This window comes from Plectropomus leopardus, chromosome 9 (genome assembly GCF_026936395.1).
Source record: "Plectropomus leopardus strain MGB_pleo_1.0 chromosome 9, ASM2693639v1, whole genome shotgun sequence".
In the NCBI taxonomy this organism is placed as follows: domain Eukaryota; kingdom Metazoa; phylum Chordata; class Actinopteri; order Perciformes; family Serranidae; genus Plectropomus; species Plectropomus leopardus.
Window position 1 is genome coordinate 1907341 of NC_142184.1, and position 24160 is coordinate 1931500.

The 24160-nt window shown below is 41.3% G+C and overlaps 1 protein-coding gene across 2 annotated transcripts in view; it reads left to right on the top strand.

The window, feature by feature from the left end:
* Window positions 1-6306: 6306 nt before the first annotated feature.
* LOC121938957 (IQ motif and SEC7 domain-containing protein 1-like) overlaps window positions 6307-24160 on the top strand; it is a 159990-nt gene continuing 142136 nt past the window's right edge. Inside the window, exons 1-2 of one of the 2 annotated variants that reach the window (XM_088081585.1) lie at window positions 6307-6944; window positions 12160-14218. In XM_088081585.1, the coding sequence (XP_087937711.1) occupies window positions 13497-14218 (722 nt within the window). In that variant the 5' untranslated portion in view covers window positions 6307-6944; window positions 12160-13496. The remainder of the gene's footprint in view (window positions 6945-12159; window positions 14219-24160) is intronic. The other variant, XM_088081586.1, reaches the window with a different exon arrangement.

A 24160-nucleotide genomic window follows, 5' to 3' on the forward strand; every position in this document is an offset into this window, starting at 1 on the left:
CCCTTAAACGTCACACAAGCATCAAATCTCTGCAACTCGTGCATCATTGAGATGTTCTAACCGTGATTGCGACTCTTGAATATGGATGTATTATAGGAAGTCTGGATGCAGTTATGGAGGCGGGGCCTCGTTCATTTCTATGAGAGCTGCTCATTGGCTCATGAAGCAGAAAAAGCTCTTTTTCTGGTGTAGCATTGTGTAAAATCCTCAGATCTAATAGATTATGTGCACTAGAGACGAACTGCAGCCAGGTGCGCCCAAGCGGGTAACTCCCGCAGTTGGAGTGACCAACTTCTGTATTAGAGCCTCGCTAGCTTGAATGGCGGTCTAAAATATGTAATCTTGTGGCTCTTTTAAACTTTCCAAACGTTATTGAACTAGATTATTTAAATCTAGATAGTGATAGGAGTCCTGGGGGGGTTGGCGTTCACAAAAAAATTATTTACTGATTTACAGACGTCTCTCTCCCGATGTAAGTCAGTGGCCAGTGTGCATCATGTGGCCAGTTGGGGTGATGTCCAGTCTTTGGCCATTATGTAAAAAACAACACCTGCTGCACTTCCTGGGGCTTTGTTTCCATGCTCTCCGCATTTCTGCTGAGACATCGCGCAAGCGTAACGACTCGGCAACTCATATCACTGAAATTTCCCAATTTCACTCTAGTGATTCCGACTTTGGAGGGCGGTTCATGTAGTCAACAGGTGGAGTAACTTATAAAAACGATATTTCCGAGGAGCACATGAAGGCAGCATTAGTGCAGAAAGCAGTAAATTTTGAAGCTCGGAGGTAAAATGCGCAGTGAAAAACAGAGACAGAGTGAGCGCTCCTGTTTTTTAGGAGAGGATCTTTGGCGCCGTCTGCGGCCACAGCTCCCAGCAGCGTCCTGATGACACACACTGGTGTGTGTGATGGGGATTACTGTTATTCTGCAGCAGAGGACAGAGGACACACTCACAGCAGCAGCGGTTCAGGTACCTGAGCTTTATTTAACCTGCCTGATGTTTGCGCGAGACTGCAGCTACGCGTGTGTGTGCGCGCGTGTGTGTGATGGACGGCGTGTGCGTGCGTGTGTTTGTGTGTTTCCTGCTCTGAATGTCCGCAGACATCAGAAAGGATCAACTTCAGCTGCTGTGATTTTTTTATTCGAAATCTTTATTTAAACGCTTTTCCGCGGAAGTGATTTCACATCGGAGCGCTCGTGCTCGCATCGTTAATTAGCGCTGACGGTTAATTGGGTTGCCTGTCACACAATGCCGAAACACCGCGAACAGAACGAGACCAAAAACCTAAAATACTCTCATGACATTCCTACTTCTAGCATGCATGGTCTATAACCATCAGCGTGATCAATGATCGTTATTGATCCGGAGTATCGAAGCTTCAGCTGGTTTGATGTCTGCAGGCCTGATCCTGATACAGCCCCTGGACTCTAAATATCTTCCTCTCTGTGTGTCACCTTCTGTAAAATGTCCTTTGATTAGTGGGTCTTTATTCAGCCCGTTGAACTGCCAATCATCTTTGGAGTATTTTTAGACTGTAGATCAGTGATTCTCAACCTGTGGCAAGTGGGCCAAATCTGGCCGCCAAAAGAGTGCTAGGTACCCAACCCCTAGAAATGTCCTCAAATCTTAGAAATGTCCTGAAATCCTTGAAATGTCCTAAATTCCTAGAAAAGTCCTGAAATCCTAGAAATATCCTGAAATTCTACCTATGTCCTGAAATCCTAGAAATGTCCTAAAATCATAGAAGTGTCCTGAAATCCTAGAAATGTCCCAAAATCCCAAAAATGTCCTGAAGTCTGAGAAAAGTCATAAAATTGGAAAAATGTCCTGATATTGATAAGTAATCTGGCTATCAACCTCTTGTTTTAACTCTTAGCACTAAAATGCAACCCGGCCTCTTTGTAGCTTCCATGTTTTCCCACTTTACGACCTCAAAGCTCATGAACACAACGAATTCGGAAGAACAACTTCCCAACTCGGAAACTAAAACCTTCCGACATCACATGATCGCAGCGTGAGTGCTTTACGCGTCCCGTCATCTCAGCGTCAGTATGGTGTTATTTCGTTCAGAGCAGCAGCCTCCTGCATTTTTACCTCAGATTTACTTTCTGGACAGAATCTTTATTCAGATTTTGGAAACTGCCCAGGGGCCCCAGATCCCTCAGGGCCCTGTACTCATCTTATTATTGCACATTTGTCAGGATCCAAAGTATCGACTATAGCGGTCCATCGTGTGTGAGATTGGCGGGCTTGTGCTCGTGTAACGGGATTTGCTGTAAAGTGTTTGATTCCACGTGTTGTATAGATTGAGTCACGTGGATTTGTTGGCTCGTGTGCGTCCTCGCTCAGGTACTCTCAGGCAGATCGCTGAGCTCAAATGTCTCATCAGGTCAATGTGTCTCCTGTACGAACGCGTCCACACTGTGACCTGGTGTCAATATTTGGAAGGCTAACTGTGGATTTCCACCGTTTGCATGTGCGTTGTGGTACGGCTCAGCTGCGATTTTGCTCCCTCATCAAATCCCACCGGTTGCGGTTTGAGTGCGGCTCGGCGCAACACTGCCGGATCAGCCGAACTGCCGATGTGGTGTTGCCATGTCCTTTCTATGGTTGTCTTTATAAAAAGGATAATTTTGTGGTTTTCTGTAATTATCTTCTCTTTGTCCGTGTTGTCGGTAGTGACCTCTGAAAACCATCTGCTTATTGTGCCATTTTGTTGATGTAGTTAAATGAAATACGATCAGATGTAAACACGGAGTGTTTTATCATGAAAATTAACTGTATGTTTTAATGTTGTGTCGCTGTCTGACTTCCTGTCTGCTCTGTGCTGAATTCGGCTGAATTGATGCAAAGTAATCCAGCGTCAGGCAAAAATAGAAGCCTTGCGTATCTGATCCGCAATCATCCGGACTGCCGGAGCTGAGACAACGTCGATTCACAAGGCAGCGGAGCCGGAGGAAGGTAACACGTGGACTAGACTTTAATCTATTGGCTCCGTCTGCGGAAAGTAGGGATAAAAAAAAGTACAATAACAACATATTGGCTGATAAATATTTTAGATTTAGTTAAAAAATGTGACCAGAGACATTTTGAACATTTTAAAGTGTAAAAATCATGATTCAGTGCTCACTGGTGGACAAACTCTAGTAGTAGCTTTAGTCGGGGCTGACAGATATTGTTTTTTCAGGGTAGACGACAATAACGATATTAGTAATTAATAAGACCAATAACTGATATTTGGAACTAGTACACTTTTACAATAAAAATTAAAATATTTGTCAATATTTAGAATTTGGATTACAACAAACTCCATCACAAAACTTTGTTTAAATGTCTTTGGTACACATTATATACAGAAAGTTCCCAGCAACTTTTTTTTTAAGTTGATAAAAGTATAAAGTAAAGTGAAAATTTAAGTAAAAGCTGAATGCATAAAAGTAGCTTCCCGAGGTTATACATAGTAAAAGTTTCCCCCCTGCTTGAACTTTCTTTAAATTTTTTGATTGATTAAATTCGTCGGCAGTTATTAAAATAAAACGCAGATGCAGATAACAAGCAAAATGCCAAATATTGGCTCCAATAATCGGCCAGGCTGATCTGGCTAATCTGTCGACCCCTAAACTCTCGGCTGGTTTTCATTAACTGTCAAAATGCCTAAACTGAAATTGCGAATGTAAAAAACACCAAATGGAAACACGTCAATTTCGGTTTTGAACTATTGATCGGACAAAACAAAACATTTGAAAGTCATTATTTTCTGGCATTTTCATACTTCACAGATTAGTGGTGTTGATGCTCTGGACCTGCACGCAGCAGCACCTGGATCACAGGTCTTGGTCGCATTAGGCTGGTTTCCATTAACCCTCAAATTGAGCAAATTCAAATTGCGAATATAAAATACGCCAAATGAAAACATGTCATTTTCGAAAAATATTAGAAAAAAGTGTTTATGGGCGCATGAGGTGGTATTTCAGGCAATTCGAAAAAGTCCTATTTCACAAAACTGCAGTGGAAACACTTTTTTTCAAATGTAACACAAAGAGTCAAAGAGGAGCTACAAGAGCTGTTATTGCATCACATAACTCTGAGAAAGTCGAGCGGATCATCTGGAAGTTTTGAATTCACAACTCCTCTGTGAAATCGTGGACTATCAGCCTCCAGAAATCCTACGTGGCCTTGGATTGGAAATAATGACGGCTAGTTTGGTGGCTGCAATAGAAATAAAGCTGCTTACGTTTTTAACATCCATCACCATGGTTACTGGGATGTTATCACCAGAGGAGAAGTGGCACAACATCACTCAGTGGAAACACAGTCAGCTCCATGTTGTGTTTTATTGACATTTCGAAAATATCACTGAAGTTTTACTAAAATCTGAGATGGAAACCCGCCTAGCGACACTGTTTAAAAATCACCTCAAACCCAGTAACTCAGGTACTGATAGATCTGCAGAAAGCCCGATACAGGCTGATTTATCTGTCTCGCTCTGACAGAAATATGTGCAGCTAGTGTATCTGGACTCTCTTAAACTCTTAAATTGGCCACAAAATGTGAAATAATAATAATAATAAACAAGCAGGCTGTTGTGCTAAAATAACTTTTAGATCTTTTGTGTTGTGTTGGGTCCGTACATGTGGTCTCTGGACTGTCATCCCCCTGACAGGTTTTAATCGGCCATGTCTACGATGTGATACATACGTGTAGTTTGTGTATGTGATTTTGGTGTAACACATCATGGTTTGGCTTCAGTCCATAATCTTTTGCTGGAGATTGAACGCCGGTGGTGCATGCTGTGCACTACATACAACGAGCTTAATAGAAAGAGGAGCGCCTGTTTTAATGATGGCATTCCAAAATATACCTTTGGGATTTTTGAATACCCTGGTGTAGCGTGATACCGCCCAAACCTAGCCCCGACTCTTTTACCGCAGCAGGGTCCCTGAAGGTTAACCTGAGTATAGTTCGTGTGTGGAGTTTGGTGTAATCCCAAGTAGCAGGGAACATTCCCACAACATTGGCTAACATTACCTACAAGTTGCAATAATGCATTAATGAAAACATTTTAATCTAATGTTCAAAGAACGTTTTAAGGATGTTTATCACTTCACATTATGTTCCTGTAAGGTTTAATGCTGACTAAGATGTAACATTTTAACTGCATCATTCTAAGGATGTTTTGGTAATGCTGAGAGGTGACAGATCATAAAATGCTCTTTTATAAAAAGTTCCCACAGTGTTATGTTAGAACAAAGGAAGAACATTTTTAAGGGAACATTTAGAAAATGTTATTGAGGACTGAAATTACAGACCTTTATAGATAAAAATGATCGTGATATATTAACAATAAAAAAAAACAACTTAAGAACAACGTTCTGGGAACCTAAAGAAAACTTGCCACTGAAACGTTCTCAGAATGTTTTTAGAACCAAAAATTGATAGCTGGGATGCAGCATGGTTTCGGTACTACAGAGCAACATAGACGCAAGTTAGGTTGGTAAATAGAAAGAGTCGACAGATTATCAGCCTGGCCAATAATTGGAGCCAATGTTTAGCATTTCGCCAATTATCTGTATTGTTGTTTTACTTTATTGATTGCAGATAAAATTAATACATTACAAAAGTGCAAATAAAGTGTCAGCATAAGAGGAACTTTTCCTTTGTAAAACCCCAGGGAGATATTTTTATTTTTATTTTAATTTTCCCTTGACTTTATGAGAAAAAAAGTTGCAGGGAACTTGCTGTAAATGATGTTGGAAGTTTCAGTTTTTATCAAACATTTACTGAAGGCATTTAAACAAAATTTTGTGTTGGAGTTTGTTATATTCCAGATTCTAAATATTAACAGCAAGATTTTTATTTTTATGGTAAATTCACATCAGTTTTAAATATCTGTTATCAGCCTCATTAACTACTAATAATAGGTATATCAGTATATAGTATTGGCCCTGAAAAGACAGTATCGGTCGACCCAGAGTAAATACTTTTACCTGCAGCCTCTGATCATGCGCATATAATCTGTTCTGTTGACGTTAATCTGTAGTATCTGGATAATTCCGCTGTATTGCGTCTCGTCTGAAGTCCTTTATGTTTGTAACATTTGCACCACAGCCTCTGACATCCTCTGTGACACATGTGGTTGCTCCGGGTTGTGCGGTAAACCAGCGGTGATGTGATTTCTGCGCTTGTCGCCGCGTGACGGTGCGCGTTTCTCCTCTCTGCCGCCAACACACGCACACTTTTCCTCCCTCCTTTCTCCTTCTTCCTTCTCCACTCTTCTGTTTCCACCTCCTCCATCCGTCCATCCATCCATCCATCCATCCATCCATCCATCCATCCATCCATCCATCCAGGCAGCCTGTCTGGACTCGACACCTCCTCCCTCCTTCCTCCTCCTCTTTCTACGGCAGAACAGCGGAGGAGAAAAAAACTAATATTTTACCAGTGATAATAACCAAAGCACCGTCCGTTCACACGCGCACAGAGAGAGAGAGAGAGAGAGAGAGAGAGAGGGAGGGAGAGAGAAAGAAAGGGGGGATCATCAGCTCTGCAGCAGCGGATAGCTCGGCTGTCAGACGCAGAGGAATGATAATTAGAAAGAGATTGACTCGGCAACAAGAAGAAAAAGAGGAAGCAGGAGGAGGAAGAGGAGCCGGGCCTGCAGCAGCAGCAGCAGCAGAGAGCCGAGCAGAGGAATATATGAAGGAAGAGAGAGAGGGCGAGATGGAGGGATTGAATTGATCATGATCTGATCAAGAAGAGAGGAAAATCGGTGGACTTGTGTTTTTTGGGGTTTTTTTTCGGTGGGAGATGATGGTGACAGCAGCAGTGGAGGAGGAGATAGAGGGATGAGCAGGGATCAATAATCCTCCCTCCTCCTCCTCCTCCTCTTCCTCCTCCCCCACCTTCATCCCTCCATCACCTCTGCAGGAGCCGCTGAAACCTGTGAGACTCTGCTGCCTGTTTTTATTCCTTTTTTCGGGATGCTGCATTGTGTCCGTGTGTGTGTGTTAGTGTGCATGTGTGTGTGTGTGTGTGTGTGCGCGCGCGCGTGCGTGCACTGGTATGTGTGTCATGTATGTAACTGTTCGCTATGTAGGCCACCGGGACTGGTATGTGTGTGTGCATGTGCAGCCTGTGTAAACTGTTTAGTGTGTGATGCGTGCATGTGTTTGTATGTGATGTGTTTCACGTGTACGTTTGCATGCATGTGCGTGCGCTGTGTCTGTGTGTGTGTGTGTGTGTGTGTGTGTGTGTGTGTGTGTGTGTGTGTGTGTGTGTGTAAAATATGTGTGGGCTGTATGAACTACTCTCTGTGTGTGTGTATGTGTGTGTGTGTGTGTGTGTGTGTGTGTGTGTGTGTGTGTCGATGGCAGATAACATGACTGTAAAATTGGCCAATTAAAAATAGTCCTGTTAAATGGAGCTGAAATAATATAAATCTGAATAAGAAAAAAAAATGTTTAAACCGCCCACACTTTAATCAATTCTGTGTGCATATAAAGAACATACTGTACTCAGAGTCAGGATTTATTTCACAACTCGTGAAATAAATATTTCAAGGCTTATTTGGAACAAGCACATGTTATATGACTGGAGTTTGTGAGCGAAGGTTTGTTAATGACTCTGGAAACTTGAAGTAGTTCGTTTTTGTTTTTTTTCTGGCCACTCGGGGCCAGAGGAAACTTTGATACATCATCATCACCATCAACAGCTGCTTATTTCCACATGCAACATTCATAAGGAGTCTTTGTGTTTGTCCTCTATTCTCTGTCTTTTAGCTCTATTTTTGGTTTCCACCATCTCCTGGAGGAAATATGCCTCTTTAGCTGCTAAATGCTTCACTGTGTTCATCAGCTGATCTCTGTCTCTGTGAACTGTGTCTCTCTGCTGTTTGTCAGGTAGTGTCCAGTGGCTTTTTACAGTTTTCTCTCTCTAAAAAAGATGCTATGAGAGCATCTAGAGTGAACCACAACAGTGAAGTTGTAGGTCAGACCAGCACATTTTCAGAAAATTCAGAAAATGTCAAATACTTCCACTTTTGCAGTGATTTGGGCATGAAAAGCCACCTTTTGCGGCTGTATGATATGCAGCCAGGTGGCGCCATCTTAGAACGCAAGCGGACAGTTGGAGGTCACCTGCTGCGTCAGCATGATACACGGACAGGTGGCGTCTGTTGGATCCAACAAACCTGGAGATTCATGTGGGAATCCAGTGTTTGCTTCCTGTCTGAATGTCATTTTTTTTTTTAATCTGTGCCCATTTTACCTAAACCAAACTATCCATTGCAGCATGTGCTTTTGTTGACATTTGGCGTTGGTTGCCATGTGCTTTTGTTGCCTAAACATAACCACAGGCAGCGTCTTCAAACCATGTGCTTTATTGACATACCAGCGTCACTAGCGGAACATCTGGAACGTCAACAGCAGATGACGATGATGATAAAATGTAATGTGCAGACACAAAAGTCTGCTGACAAAGTGGCAACATGTGATGACTTGGAATGTGAACTTGTTGGTTGCACAAATAAACATGCTGAAACTATAAAGCCAAGATGAGCTGCTGATTCAGCTGATCACTCTGCAGGTTCACATGACCAGACTTGTTTGAAGTACTAGCCAGAGAAAATTAATTCAGCTTTAAGTTGCTCTTTAATGCAGTCAAAGCTCCGGTGTGTGGGATTTAGGGGAATATATTGTCAGAAAGAGAGTATGAATAATGACCTGAAAATTGGAATGGTTGTGTTGTTGTTACCTTAGACTGACTGGTTTATATGTACATAGGGAGCAGGTCCTCGTCTACAGAGGTCGCCATGTTGCACTGCCATTTGTCTACAGTAACCCAGAAAGGACAAACCAATCACTGGTAACGGACTGGAACATTTGTGTTTTCACATCGGCCACCGTGGTTAACAGCTCCTCCGGGTCGAGAAGCATCAGAGAAAAACTGAACTTTATCGTGAAAATGTTATCAGAGCAAAGAGGTGAGCACACATTAGCAGGTGCTAGGCCAACAGCCCAGCTCTGACACGCACAGTGGCGTTAAAGAAACAGTGGGCGGGTTTCCATTAACCCTCAAATTAATCAAACTGAAATTGTGACTATAAAATACACCAAATGGAAACATGTCAGTTTCGAAGAAACTCCCATTTATTGCAAAAAAGATTTAATGCCTACGTGGCCTTGGATTGGAAATAATTACGTCTAGTGCGGTGGCTGCAATAGAACTAAAGCTGCTAATATTTTGAACATCCATCGCCATGGTTACTGGGATGTTATCACCAGAGTAGAAGTCACAGAAGATCACTCAGTGGAAACACAGTCAGCTCCACGTTGTTTTATCGATGTTTTGAAAATATCACTTTTACTAAAGTTTTACTATAATCTGTAATGGGAAGCGACTGGTGATTTGTAATGTGAAACTGTTGTTTTCAGCGTTTTTACCAGATTAACCCTGAACACTTAAACCCAAACAAACTAAACAGTGGTGTCAGCCACTGAAGTTTGCAGCCCCTCTGCAACGAGCAGAGATTCCTTACGTGAAACTGATTTATTCAGTGTTTTTTACCGGTTCAAATCACCTGGTCTGTTTGTTTTGGAGAAGAAGAGACTTCTGCAGATGATTCACTAAAAACCTTTCGAATAGTGAACCACTGAAGTTAATTCTTACCGGGAGAAGTTTCAGCTGGTTGCAGTCTGTAAGATTTAGTGGATTTGGTGATTCAGTCTGTAAGATGTGGCATTCTAGCATTTTCATTTCATTTTATTTATTCGCACCATTTAAAAACAAAAAATAGGACAAAAAGAAGACAGAAAAACAGGTGCTAGAGAGGCTAGAAACCCAAATGGGCATTTAAAAAAAATACCTCACCAGAGGTAATACAATGACTTACAAGTAATACAGTAAATTACAATACTTTGATATAAGCAGTAAACAATAGGGTCCAAAATAAATGACAAAAAGTAATTATTTTCCGTTTTCCAAGCTTTTTTTTGTAATTTATCTAAAAATCACACTTTTTAATGATAAAATAAAAATAATTTCAAGAAAACACTTTTACAAATGCCATTCAGTGTCAGAAATGGGAGCTCAGTAAACACACACACCATCACAGATGCCTCAGTTTCTGCCTGACTACATATACAGTGTGTTTGTAACAGACCGTTCAGGCGGCGTGAGCCAACAATCTGCAGAGAGCCCGAAAATACAGAGAGAAAAGGCAGAGAGACGCTGACAGAGAGAGAGAGAGGCAGAGAGGGATGGTGGTCAGTTAGTGAGTCATGAATAATTGAATGTGCTTAATGGGAAGAGATATAAAAACGGAAACTGTTTGGCCGCTTTGCAATAGAGACTGAGAGCTAGCTGTTCTGTGTGTGTGTGTGTGTGTGTGTGTGTGTGTGTGTGTGGTGCAGTATCTTCAGCTGAAACTTTTTCTAAAGCAGCAAAACTTTGCACATTACTGATAAGTGTGCACATTTTTGACACGGGAAGGACATTACCCAGAAGTAATAATGATAAACTTTATTTGTATAGCAACTTTCAAACAAGAAATGCAGCCCAACGTCCTTTACAAGAAAGAATGACATGCACCAAGTGCTTCACATGAGGATTTAATAAAACCTGCATGTAAAAACAAAATAAGATCAGAACAGAAGACATAGAATGCATCTTCAAATGGATAAAACCCACTTGATAATGCTAGGAAAACTAGATAAAATAAGGATAAAAATTGAATGCACTGAATGCGTAGCGCAAGATGGAAAAGAAAATAAATAAAACCTTTATAAATAAAAAAATACGGTCTAAAATAGGGTGTATAAGATGCAGAAAATTTAGGAAAATGCAAGACTTTAAAGAGGTGCAGCAGTGAATAGTTATTGAGTGAGCATATGAGAATGCAAAACAGCAAAGGATTTCTGAGAGAGGAAAAAAGGAAAGAAAATGAAAGAGAGAGAGAGACAGAAAGAGGTGGACTAAGACGGAGGAGGGATGGTGATAGAGTGTAGGAGGAGAGGCTGATGGGGTGTGATGATTTTTCTTGTCTCTGATGGCTTAGACAGAGCATGTCATTGGTATTTATGGGCTGAGAGACCTCACACTCCTAGCAACCACAGAGGAGGAGAGAGAGACAGAAATGAAAGGGATTGAGATGAGAGGCTAACAACTACATGAAAAGAGGAAACTAAATAGAGAAAGACAACAGCACATGGAAGGAGAGTAGAAGAAAAAAGAGATCAGGAAGAGGGCAGAGAAAGGATGAAATAAAGAGAGGCAAGAAAGAGACAAAATAAAAGAAGGACGAGATGAAAGAGATAAGAAACAGGTGAGAAAATATAAGATAAAAGAGGAAGTGAATGAGTGGAGAGGGCAAAGACAAAATGATGGTAAAAGAAAAAAAATTAAAGGTTCATATTTCCCGTTGACTCTGTCTTACCTGCTTTACTACTTATTGCAGTGATACTCAACTTGCAGGTCGTGGGACAAATCTGGCCCCTGACAGGGTGCAGGTGGTCCCCCCAACCATTTTCTGATTTACAATACAAATAAAGTGATTCACACTGGGAATTGTTTTTGTACTTTTAGTATACATAAGGTAGTCAAGTGCATAAAACAGCATAAAAATACAGCTTGTTTATGCAAAATAAAGAGAAATGCTAGTAGAGGATCCCTTGTACCCCGACACAAGTACTTAATAGGCCATTCATGTCCTAAAATCCTTGAAATGTTTTAAAATCCTAGAAACATACTTAAATCCAAGAAATGTTCTTAAAAACTAGAAACATCCTAAAATCCTAGAAATGTCCTCAAATACTAGAAACGTCATTAAGTCCTAGAAATGCCCTAATATCCTAGACATGTCCTAAAATCCCTGAACCATGCTGAAATCCCAGAAACGTTCTAAAGTCCTACAAATTCCCTAAAATCCTGGATATGTCCAGGAACCATAGAAATGCTCTAAAATCCTAGAAATGTCCCACATTCTGAGAAACATCCTAAAATCCTAGAAATGTCCTAAAATCCTAGAAACATGTATTTGGCGGCTGTGACTGTCCCTTGGCCGTCTGTCATTTTGAGTGTCTTTGCCCGACTGTCTTCTCATCTGCTCTTTCTTTCTTTCTTTCTTTCTTTCTCTTTCATGAATCCGATTGATGACACAAAGAAGGATCTGAATACGCCATCCTGCGGGAGAATAATGACGGTGAATCCCAGTTGCCTCTCTGTGTCCAGGAAGAAGACAGACATCTGACATGACATTTAACCTTTGCGCATCACTTCCTCTGACAGAGCGAGTGCAGGACACCGGGCTGAGGCCTGCAGGTGAACCCATGGACCAGGAAGAGGTGAAGCTCTCCTCTTCAGTGTTTGTCAGGAGATGATCTTCGACGGACGTTACGTTTTCGTTTTGTGGAGCTTTGCATTGTGTTGATTTCTCTGGGTTTTGTTGACGAAGAGGGTCTGAACTGAATTCTCTGCTCAGAAAACTCTTGATTTGGAGAATAACCACAGGGGTTCTGACCCCGGGATTTTATTATGATGAGGCACAACAGGGGAGCTACTGGTTAGTCAGCTTGTTTGGGAGTTTGTGCGCATTCTTGCAGACTGCATTTCTGCTGGAAAAAAACCCCCACTTATATTGGATGGAAAGAATATCACATGTGGTGCTGGACCAGCTTCCTGTCACTGATACAATGATAAGATGCAATATCTTTGTCACAGAGGGACAAATAAAGTCTCTGTTAGCTGAAGTTTCCATGCCGGCTTCTTGGAAACCGATGTTCTGATCTTCTGCATGGAGTGCAAAGAGTGGATACAACTGACTCACTGACAAACAGAACTGATTTTTGTGGGGGGGAGGCAAATTTCTGTCTTTATTTTTGTCCTCTTTCAAACTATTATGGGTCTGAACCTCAACAGAGCCACCTGACTGAACCAGGGGATGGTCGAAGACTCGGTATACCTCTTTGATTGGAGCCAGCGAGGACGAGGTCCATCTTGATCCTCGAATCAGAACTCAAAGAAGAAAAGTCCTCTCCCCCCCACTTACCTCTGGTGGGGGGGAGGGTGAAGGGTAGTGTAGTTTTTAGGGTGTAGGGCTTAGGGCCATAGGGAGTAGTTTTGTAGTTATTTAGACATTAGGTTGTAGATTAGACAGTAGAGTACATAGAAAGGCTCTGGGGCGAGTTCTTCTCTGTTGTGTTGAGCCTTTTTCAGTTTTAGCCTTTAGCCTGCTAGCTCATTTACCTGCGTCACCAATCTGCTAGCCGCTAACACTCAGTGAGCTAGCTTTTGGCTCTGCACCAGCTGTGGCTGTGACTCAGGCAGCATTTTTTCATCTCATGCAGAAGTTGGTCCAACCTGGATTCAACCAACTGTAACAGCCAACAGCATTTACACTCTGTAGTTTAGGATTTAGGACTGGTGAACCCTGCTCACTGGGCATTCCCAGTCGTTGTTCAGCCTGAGGTGCCCTGGCCGTTAGTCTTAGACCAGGTCGTCATGGATACTAATCAAGGCCCAGGACAGGGCAGTCCGGAGAGCCCGAACCGGGCCGTGGAGTACCTTCTTGAACTAAACAACATCATTGAGAGCCAGCAGAAGCTTCTCGAAACACAGCGGCGCCGAATCGAGGAGCTGGAGGTCCAACTGGACCGGCTCAGCCAGGAGAACAAAGACCTGCGTTTGGACCGGCAACCTGTTGCTCCTCCTCCACCTGCTCCTCCCCCCGAGCCTCCTCTTCCCCCTCCTCCTCCGCCGCCTCCGCCAACCCAGTCAATGTCTACCAAGAATCACCACCACCACAACAGCCAATACCAAGCTCCTCCACAGCCTCCTTCCTCCATCCCCCTGCACCACAGCCATCACCACCAGTACCACCAGCACCACCAGCACCACTCCTCCACCCACCACTCCTACAACAGCTCCAACAGCACCAGTACGACGGCGATCCCGGTTCCTGCTCCGGCATCGGCCCCACCGTCCATCTCGATACCTACCCAGATCCCGGCTCCGATCTCCTCCCCGGCCCCAGCTCCGCCTCCCCCTCCTCCAATCCCACCGAGGGATCAGCCGCGGGCCCACAGTCGGCTGACCCGAGTGCCCTCCACCAGCACCGGCACCAACACCAATTTCGTGGAGAAAGAGAAGGAGAGGCTCGAGCGCCTGCACAGAGCGAACGCCTCCAATAACCATCACGCCCACACCCTCCACCACCACAAATCGTAAGTTAGACTTTAACTTATTCTTCCTATAACCAAAGCCAAAGATCGCACGAGAGGACGGCAAAGCTGATCTCAGTAGTGGACAGAAATGATCAAAATCTACCTTCTACATGCAGGCTGGCAATTTTTGCTAGAAAACAACCAGGATCTGGTGAAATAGTGAAATTGGAGGTTGCTAAATTTATAAAATACTCAACTTGCTTTGCTTGGGGGGCCACTTTTGCAAAATGACATCAGACCAGGGGCCAGTCACAGCAGCCCCAGACATACATTTCTATGATTTTAGGACATTTTGAGGATTTTAGGGCATTTTTAGGATTTCAGGACATTTTCAGGATTTGTCAGATTTTAGAACAATTCTAAGACTTCAGGACCTTTTTCTAATTTTAGGATATTTCTAGTATTTGGCCATTTTTGTAGGATTTTGAACGTATCTAGGGCTTTAGGACATTTCTGCTATTTTAGGATGCATCTAAGATTCTGGTTTTTCTGATCTAAGGACATTTCTAGAATTTTAGGGCATCTCTGGGATGTTAGGATGTTTCTAAGATTTTGGACATTTGTAGGGTTTTAGGAAGTTTCTAAAATTTTGCAGATTTTAGGGCATTTTAAGGAATTACGGACATTTCTTTGATTTTAGGATGTTTGACTTTTGGGACATTAGGGTCTTAGCTAGGACCTCTGTCGGAGGGTGTGGGGGATCCTCCACTGGCACTTTTTTTGTTGAACAAGCTCTGTTTTGATGTTGTTTTATGCACTTTGACACCTTAACTTTACTAATAGTACAAAAACAGTTCCCAGTGAATTGCTTTATTTTTTACTGTGAATTAGAAAATGGTTGGGGGGCCACCTGGCACCCTATCAGGGGGTCTTAAGTTGAGTATCACTTCTCTAAACCTTGATTGAACCGTATTGAACTGCTGTCGAGCAACAGTGATGACACGACATCCTTTCACTAAATTTCCAAACTTGGCTGCCTTTCTGTTGTCCCACTGTCTGTTTTGCCGAAACTCGCGCAAAATCTTTGACTTTGATCGCTACTAACTTTGCAGCTTTCCTCACGCAGGTTTAAGCCCACATGCTAAATTTGACCTGGAAACATCTTCTTGCTTGATTCTTCGCTGGCAACAAAAATGCAAGCAATAGATTTTACGGCAAAGCTGTTTTGCTGAACGTGGTTATTGCAAGGCGTTTTGGACTCAAACAAATATAAGTGAGTTGACTTGTTGAAGTGTTTCTTCCTCCAGAGGGGCAGCTGTTACCCCATGTGCCTTCTTTCTGTACTGAGATAGTGTGATTAATGTGTGCGCAGGGTTGATAAATATTCATCCTTTTATCAGCTAATAGGGCTGCAGAGTGGAAGGTTGTAGTGGGAATTTACATATTGCAGGAGAGCAGGAGAGCACGAGCCTCCGGAGACTCACGAACTAAACGACTACAGCATCTCTAACGCTGATAATTGGTGGAGCACAGACTCAACAGTGTTATGTAATGGATATTTTTTGCTCAGCAATAGGATTGGTTGTTGATCATGAAGAAAACACGCTGTGATTTGTGTTAACGGGAAATTGTTTGCTGTACTAATCACCATCGTAACTACTTAGCAGGTTGTTTTTTGCTCTTATTTTGTCATAATTGTGTTGCTCTGAATACATTTTCAGTCATAACTCTGTTTCGCTGCCTGAAATTGGGTTTGTTGCCTGGCAACACTATCTTAGGAGCATCCTATCAGGAAGTGTTGAGCGACGGAGCCTCGCTGCCGTCTGTGGCTGTCATCTTTGCACACTGTGTGATGCCGTAGGCAACAGGATGCAGGGTTGCAGGCGTCCCATGCGTGTAAGCAGGCAGTTCCTTTGTAACTGGTAACACTGAACCGCTGTCTCGGGTAGCACTGGTCATGGCAATTGCTGTTGCTATGCAACTGTGGAAAACCTGTTTGAAGGACAACGCTCTCACTAACAGTTGAAATGGTTTTAACCTCGCTCGGTGCTCGCAGCGTTTAAAGCTTTGCTCAGCTCGCTCTGCTGCTGGGAACATAGAGCATCGCCTCCTCTCCTCTGCAAACACGGAGAGGCTCCCGACAGACCTGCAGAACTGAAGGCTGGGGAAACGCAGTGATGACTCATGGAGACAGATTTAATAGTACTATTGCTTTGTCTTATAAGCTCTCATACAAGCGGCCAAAAAGTAAAACAGATTGCACACAGAGGTACAGTGTGACTCAGACTTTCAGATCTGGCTTCATCTTTAGGAATCAAAGTGCTGGGAAAAAAAAAAAAGAAATCCTCCGAGCCCTTAGTCATGGGACGTTCAGGTACAGCTGATATCGTGAAAAACAGCTGACCTCAAGCTTGCAAATGATGTAACAGGCAGAGAACAATGATGGAGTCTGACAGCGGTGGAGATAAGGCTGATTCGTTATGAAATCGCACAGTGCAATCGGCTGCTCGCTGCCTCTTCAAGTGACTGAGTGTGATCCAATAAATCCCACACTGCACTGGGGCAGATTATGGCACGGAGGCATGACAGCATGTTGCAGAGCTGCCTACACTGGTTTCTGAGTGATTTCGTATTGGGCATGATGCAGCAAAATGCAAAACACCCTCACACAGATTTATTTTGCAGCACCTTGCAGCACCTCAGGCTGAAGCAGTAAAAAAAAAACCCCAAGAGGCACAGACACACACACACACACACACACACACACACACACACACGCACGCACGCACGCACACACACACACGCACACGCATACACACACGCACGCACGCACACGCACACAACAAAGCAGTTTAAACATTTCATCTGAAGGGTTCTGAGCTGTGAGTCTCAAACTTCTGTCAAAGATATTTTATCTAAATAGTGTCGATTTAGCAAGTGCATATTAAAATAAAGCCGCAAGCTGCAGTTCCTGAGTTCAAGCCTGCGTGGGCCTTTGAAAGTTGAAAGCACGGTAGGAGCAACACCTTAAACAGTTTAAGAGACATGTATTAAAATGATCAAACAGGTTTTTTGACAATCAGACAGATGCTCATTTATTTGCGTCCAAATCTCCACCGTGCATCGCTCTTCTTTGATAACACTTTGCTTTGACAGAATTTTGATAACTTTTGATGACGTTGGTTCAGTTATAATCCACAGAAAATTTGGTACAAGTTGGATCTACAGTTTAGAGGTAGAGGTCAAAATGCAAGTTTTGTAATGATTTTCTGATTTATAGTCACATTTGTGTTATGTCATGTACTTTTTTGCATTTTTGGCAATTTTCCACCAGTTTTGCCCAACAACTATGCGGGTAGATTGTGTAAATGAACTGTGGTAAACTTTCCTCCATCTGAACAGTGCCAGTGAAACTCACCTCAGATTCTTTAGAAACCTGTTTTAGTTTACAGTTCAACTGAAATACTGGATTGTTTCTTGCCATTGCCATTGTTTCACACGTACGAGTTTTGATAACGTCACCCACCGGCACAATCTTATATGTCTGGTGTGGTGCAGTGCATTCTGGTAATTTTAGGTTTTCTACCTCTTGAGCAAAATCGTGTGAATTTACAAATTTACAAATTTACAAATTTATAAATTTGAAAACTTTATTGTCTACAAATTTGAAAATTTGCTTTCAGTTTCACCATAAAATACATAAAAGACATACCCTAAGAACAAAAAACATAAAATTAAATTTATGGCGCATAAAATAAAAAAACAACAGCACATGAAATAAAAAAGAAACTGCTCATAAAATAAAAAAAACCCAGCAGCATATAGAAAAGAAACAAAACAAAAAACGAGCTCATAAAATAAAAATAAAAAAAATTACAGGACATAAAATTAAAAAGAAAACAAAAAATGACAGCACATAAAATAAAAAAACAACAGCTTTTTCTCTGTTTTCTCTGCTCATGTAGCAACAGCTTCAGAAGTATTTGTGTCTTTCCACTTCAGAGACAGCCTCTGTGAAGAAACCCCTCTTAATATCAGTGACATATTTATTTAAGGGTTTGTATAACTCGGGTCATATTTGCCCCACTCGTCTTGTTGGGAAGTTAGTTGCCGGTTTGCTCGTAAACAAGCTAACTGCACTGCAAAACTCACTCAGGTTCTTCCCTAAAATCCCCGCTGCCTCTGAGGGTAGAGCCGTTCTCACCACAGCGTCAACTACACGCACAGCAGCCTCAAGTTCACCGACGAGTAGTAAACGGAATAAAAAATGCAAAACGCTGGTATGATCCTAAATGTTTTTTTTTATTAAAGATTCAAAAGTGAAGCCGAGGAAACAGCGAACTCTCCGTGCTGAAGCCGAGTGTTCAGCAGCACGAGGGAGGGAGTTTCTGAACAAACTGCACAGAAGTGTTTGCTTCTGTTAACGGCCTTTTTAGGACCATTGTTTCAGTCTGTAGTCTTCAGGCAGTAGTCATGTCCTGAAAAAAACCCAATATTCATGCAGGATACTTCTTTATTTCAGCTTTTTATTGAAACAAGTGGGTGGTACAAAGAGCAAACAGAAAACACGTCCCCCTTTTATTTTTCTTATAAAGAGTTATCTAAACCTCAACCTTAATCATAAAGCTCTCTCAGTCCGACTCCATCCTACAGACCGATTTTGTTGGTTGCAACTGGCCAGTGGACTAATGAAGCAGTAGAAATGTACAGTGAAAATTAAAAACAAAAAAACAGAATAGATTAAAATGAAATAAAGTAAAACATTACAAAATAAAACAAAACTGGATAAAACAAAATAAAATACGATGAATAAAAATAAAATATTAAAAATAAAATTAATAAAACAATCACACATAAAACATAAGTAAATGTATTGAAAGTACTGGTACATAAAATCTTGAGAATAAAAACAAAATAGAACCAACTAAAATATAATAGAATAAAATACAATAAATAAAAGAAAGTAAATGAAAGAAAATAAGATAAAAATAAAACAAATAATCCCAGTCAAAACATTAGTAAAGGTAGTGAAAGTACTGGCACATAACATTTCAAGAATAAAAACAAAACAGAAAAAAATATAATGTGATAAAATAAAACAGAATAAACTACAATACATAAAAAATAAACAAAATAAAATAATAAAATACAATAAAATAATCCCACACAGAACATTAATAAAGGTAGTGAAAATACTGTGTAAAAAGGAAAAGCAAAAATCATGAAAGAAATAAAAAGGGGAGGGACTCTTATTCTCAGCCCGTAAACACATGCAGAGGCAAACACATCCTGATGTATATTTAAACTCGGGGGTCTACACAGCAGCTACATACATGTTTATGTGAGCAGGACAGGTGGTAAGACACGTGTCTAACTTGGACAAGCACCAGCAAGCTACTGCGTGACACTTCATCAGGAACAAGCCGGGCAATACTTGCAATTTCTGACTTTTTGATGTAACCTTAAAGTCATTATTGCTGCGTACAGTTAAAACAGATCTGCGCCGCCTGGGCTGGTTGTGACGATCACAGAAACTTTCAGAGCTCAGATGATACGAACACGTGTGGCGTGACGATGCTGATACCATCAGTAGACATCAGTGCTGGGACATATTATTGATGTTATTGAAGGGAAAGAGTGACGGCGAGCCGTTATGGTAATGAACAGAGAGAGAGCGATGTGATTCTGCAGTGTGGGTGTGGAGGAGTCAGAGGAGTCAGATCTGTAGGATGAAGAGAAGAGAGAAAAATGGAGCTAAATAAATTTAAAGAGGAGGCATCATTCACTTTTCAGTTCTCTGCTGCAGATCCTCCTTTTCTTTCTCGTCTTCTGTCTTCGTCTTCCTCGTCTCCTTCTGGTATAAACCTGTAATTTGTGTCTGCATTTTGGGCTTTTGCATATAAGTCTGGTTTGAGGCAAATATCACTGAAAACTAAAAACTACTGTGAGACGGTGATCAGAGCCGGCGAGGACGGATGGCAGCAGTCGTGCTCGCTTGGGTTCCTCCGTCATTTATGTGACCGTGGTCTTGCAGGTTGTAGCAGTGCCTGGAAATTCTTAATGCTGCTGCTATTTATTTATAGATTTATTTATCATTATTATTATTATCATAATTATTTTTATTATTATTATTATTATTGTTCACTATTTTATTTATTTTTTGTATTTTTGAACCTTTTTCTTTTACTTTTACTGTTTTTTACTGTTTTTCAGAGAAATCAAGCCATTTTGCTCACATCTTCTTTTTTTGAAATGTATTTTTGTTTATTTATTTATTTATTTATTTATTTATTTATTTATTTATTTATTTATTTACTTATTTACTCATTCCAAAAATCTAGAGGTACCATCTTTAAACGATCCCTCTCCAGATGTGGTCTGGATCTTCTGTGAGAGTAACAGCTGCATTTTTCTTGATCCAGATCAGATATCCAGATACAGATCACATGTTGATACCGGGCCGAGACGAGGTCTCTTTTTTTTAAGCCTCTTCTGTGTCTTTTTCTGCTCACGGCAACAGAACAGTGAACATAATGTTGAAGGGGTTTTAATCCGGGACTCTGGATAGCTTCTCTCTCTCTGACCCTGTTTCTGTAAACAGCTGCTGACATCTCGTCCTCTGTGTGCTGATGACGATAACACCAGTGTAAATGAGCGCGGTCAGCAGCACTGCTGCACCAGGTGTGTGTGTGTGTGTGTGTGTGTGTGTGTGTGTGTGTGTGTGTGTGTGTGTGTGTGTGTGTGTGTGTGTGTGTGTGTGTGTGTGTGTGTGTGTGTGTGTGTGTGTGTGTGTGTGTGTGTGTGTGTATTACCTTATCAGTTCAGTGTCCTGGAAACAGTTCTGCTGAGTGTAGACTCTCTTCATCACCATTAATGTGCTAAAAAAAATGAAGAAAAATCTCACATTTTTCTGACAACAAAAGACAATTTCGCTATGTTTCTGTGTGTGTGTGTGTGTGTGTGTGTGTGTGTGTGTGTGTGTGTGTGTGTCAGCTAAAAGTCTCGGCTCAGTAGATTATCGGAGGTCAGCTGAAAGCTCCTCATCAGCGCTGACTGGTGCCTGATAGTCCTGAGCTAAACATGTTTCTGCCAACAAACGGCGGCAATTAAACAGCGGCTCAGATCAGGCGGGAGGTCGATTAAAGACGAGCACACGGGTCTTTTAATGAGGTCAGTTCACACGAGGTGCCATGTATGTTTTCTACTTCTCATATTTTGTGGTCAGCAGATGCTGACATGTAACGTTTGGGGTTTCTCGTGGCTCAAGTGAGGCGGAGGAGGATCCGTCGTGATCATGTGCACACAGGTGCATTTGCACTGTGGCTTCATTTTAGCAGCAACGTATTTTAAGCAGCCTGGCAGATTATTGGGCACTGATATTTGGCATTTTGCTGATTATCTGTATCTGCGTTTCATTTTAGTGATTGCTAAAGTGCCAACATGGAAGGAACTTTTACTTTGTAAAACCTCAGGGAGCTATTTTTATTATTAATTTTTATTTAAATTTCTATTGAACTTTTGTTTTTGCTTGGAACTTTCTGTGTTTGATGTTGAAAGTTTCAGTTTTGATCCAGTGTTAGAGTTTCCAACGTCCAAATTTTAATTTTAATTCCAAATTCTAAATGTTGACAAAAATATTTTCATTTTTATTGTGAATACGTATCTGTTCAAAAGTATCAGTTATCTGTTTCATTAAGTAGTAATAATTTAGGCCCTAGTTAGTTTATAGCCTTAAAATAGCTCTTTCATTTACGCTTCAAAACACAAAAAAGTGGTGTTAATCTGGGAAGATGATCATGCTGAACAAAACTTGCAAGTAACATAAGCTCATTTTTGTCGATAATCGAAAATCCCATCCAAAACTCCCAGAAGGTTTTCGTTGAGGGAACCAGTGTGATGCTAACTTCCTGAACTCGTAGTGTTCGTGAGAGTTTTGCATCGTTCTGCGTCTGACAGTTTGTGTTTGATGAGAGCTCCTCTCCGCCTCGCTGTCTTTCAGCGTCCTCGCTGCAGATGAACCGCACCCCCAGCTGGATGATTAAATGTGTCTGGATCAATATGTTAGAACCTATCGGGGCCATAGATCAGCTTGTTTATGGATCGCTCATCGATCCGTTTTAATCCGTGACTCTGATTTCTGAGGTGTGCATCAGAGCGGCTGCAGATTTTCAGCAGCGGGACTCAAACACAAAACACATGAAGGCAACTTTCACCTAACTGCAAATTGTTAACATTTCGGGATTCCTTAAATATATCTTTTACACTTCAGTATTTTTATTTATTTAATCACATAATTAAGTGGTTTATACAAAAGATTAATGGGTAGGTTAGTGCTATTTTTTTTAAATCTATACGTACATCTTTGGAAACATGACAATGTGACATTTCTGTACCACAAGAATGGCTTATAATAATGCAAGATACAATTTCTGATATTATATAAATTAAATATTAATAGACTAAGACGTACTGAAAAAAAATCTTAACCAACATGATCATTTTTTAAATTTTTGCAGAGAATGTTGCCCAAACGTTTCGGAGAACGTTCCCGGGAACATTAAGAAAACTTGCCACTGAAAACATCAGTGGTTACATTGTAACATTCTCAGAACGTTTTTAGAACCAAAAATTGCGAGCAGGGAACCCAGCAAATTGCAGCTTTTTTTGTTAAAATATCACATTACATTTCCATCTAAAAAAAAACCTCTGTAATCTCAGTCCTCAATAACGTTTTCTGAATTTAGCAAAATTATACGGGAGGGTGTGTTCAAACGTCTTCAGTGATGCCAGCGCCTCGGTCCTGACTGCTTCATAGATAACCTTAGCCAATGTTGTGGGAACGTGTCCTGCTAGCTGGGAATCTGCCCCATTATAGTTGTGATGAATTTTTAAATTAGCTATAGAGACCAAAACAGTTTTTTGTACGGGGCTGTAAACCGGTGTATTTCTGTTGTAAAGTTGGGCATTTTGGCGTTTTGTGGAGATCGTCTTTTTTGGAGCTGGACTCGAGTGGACTTTAGAGGAACTGCAGGTTTTGGCACTTCTGTGTTTGGCTTCATTTTCAGCCTCGGAGGTTGCCTTTTGACAAATCCTCTGTCTTCTGCTGAGGACATAAACTTTCTTTAAAACGGCTTGTAGAGTAAATACGATTTTTGTCTTTCTCTTCTTTTAGGATTTATTTGTTTTTCTAAGTGAGTCTTGGACCATCTGGAGAAAAAGACGGGCAGTCTTAGGATTGACTCACCACATCTCAGCCTTTCATATCCCTCTGTAATGAAAAACAAACAAAAAGAAGTTATCGGTTATCAGTATCTCATCGGCCATGAGAAGATGGAAATTATCGATTTATCCGTATCGGTTGAAATAATCGTTATGGTGCATCACTGGTTATGATATCTTCATATCTCACTTAGGAGTCAAAGGGAACCTTTAAGCTTGACAGAAATAGTAATTTGATGCATATTGTGATATTTATCGATATCAACTGATATGAAAAATTAGCGTGATAAGACTTTTTCCATATTGCTCAGCTCTAGTCAAACGATAATTGACGTCACTGATTGATTTTAAAGAAGGACTTTTGCACAAACCTGATCAAGAGCATTTTCCTAAAACTACTTTATTTCTTCATCCCGTTCTGTCTCTCTCCGGTTTTCTCTCTTCGACATCTCCATAAAACATGTTCTCGGCTGTCTCAGTCAGTCAAAGCCCGTCACTTTAAATCCGCTCAAATCCTTAAAATGATCTTTTTATGACTGAAATTAACTTTTAATCGCATTACATCATTTCTTAAATCATTTCCAGTCCAGTTTAAATGCGGCAAGTCACAAAAACTCAAATTCTCTTAATAACACTTGTCCCCTCCGGCTCACCGTAGTCACCCTGCAACTCACACAATCTAATTAGAGAGCGTGTGTGTGTGTGTGTGTGTGTGTGTGTGTGTGTGTGTGTGAGAGAGAGAGAGAGAGAGAGAGAGAGAGAGAGAGAGAGAGAGAGAGAGAC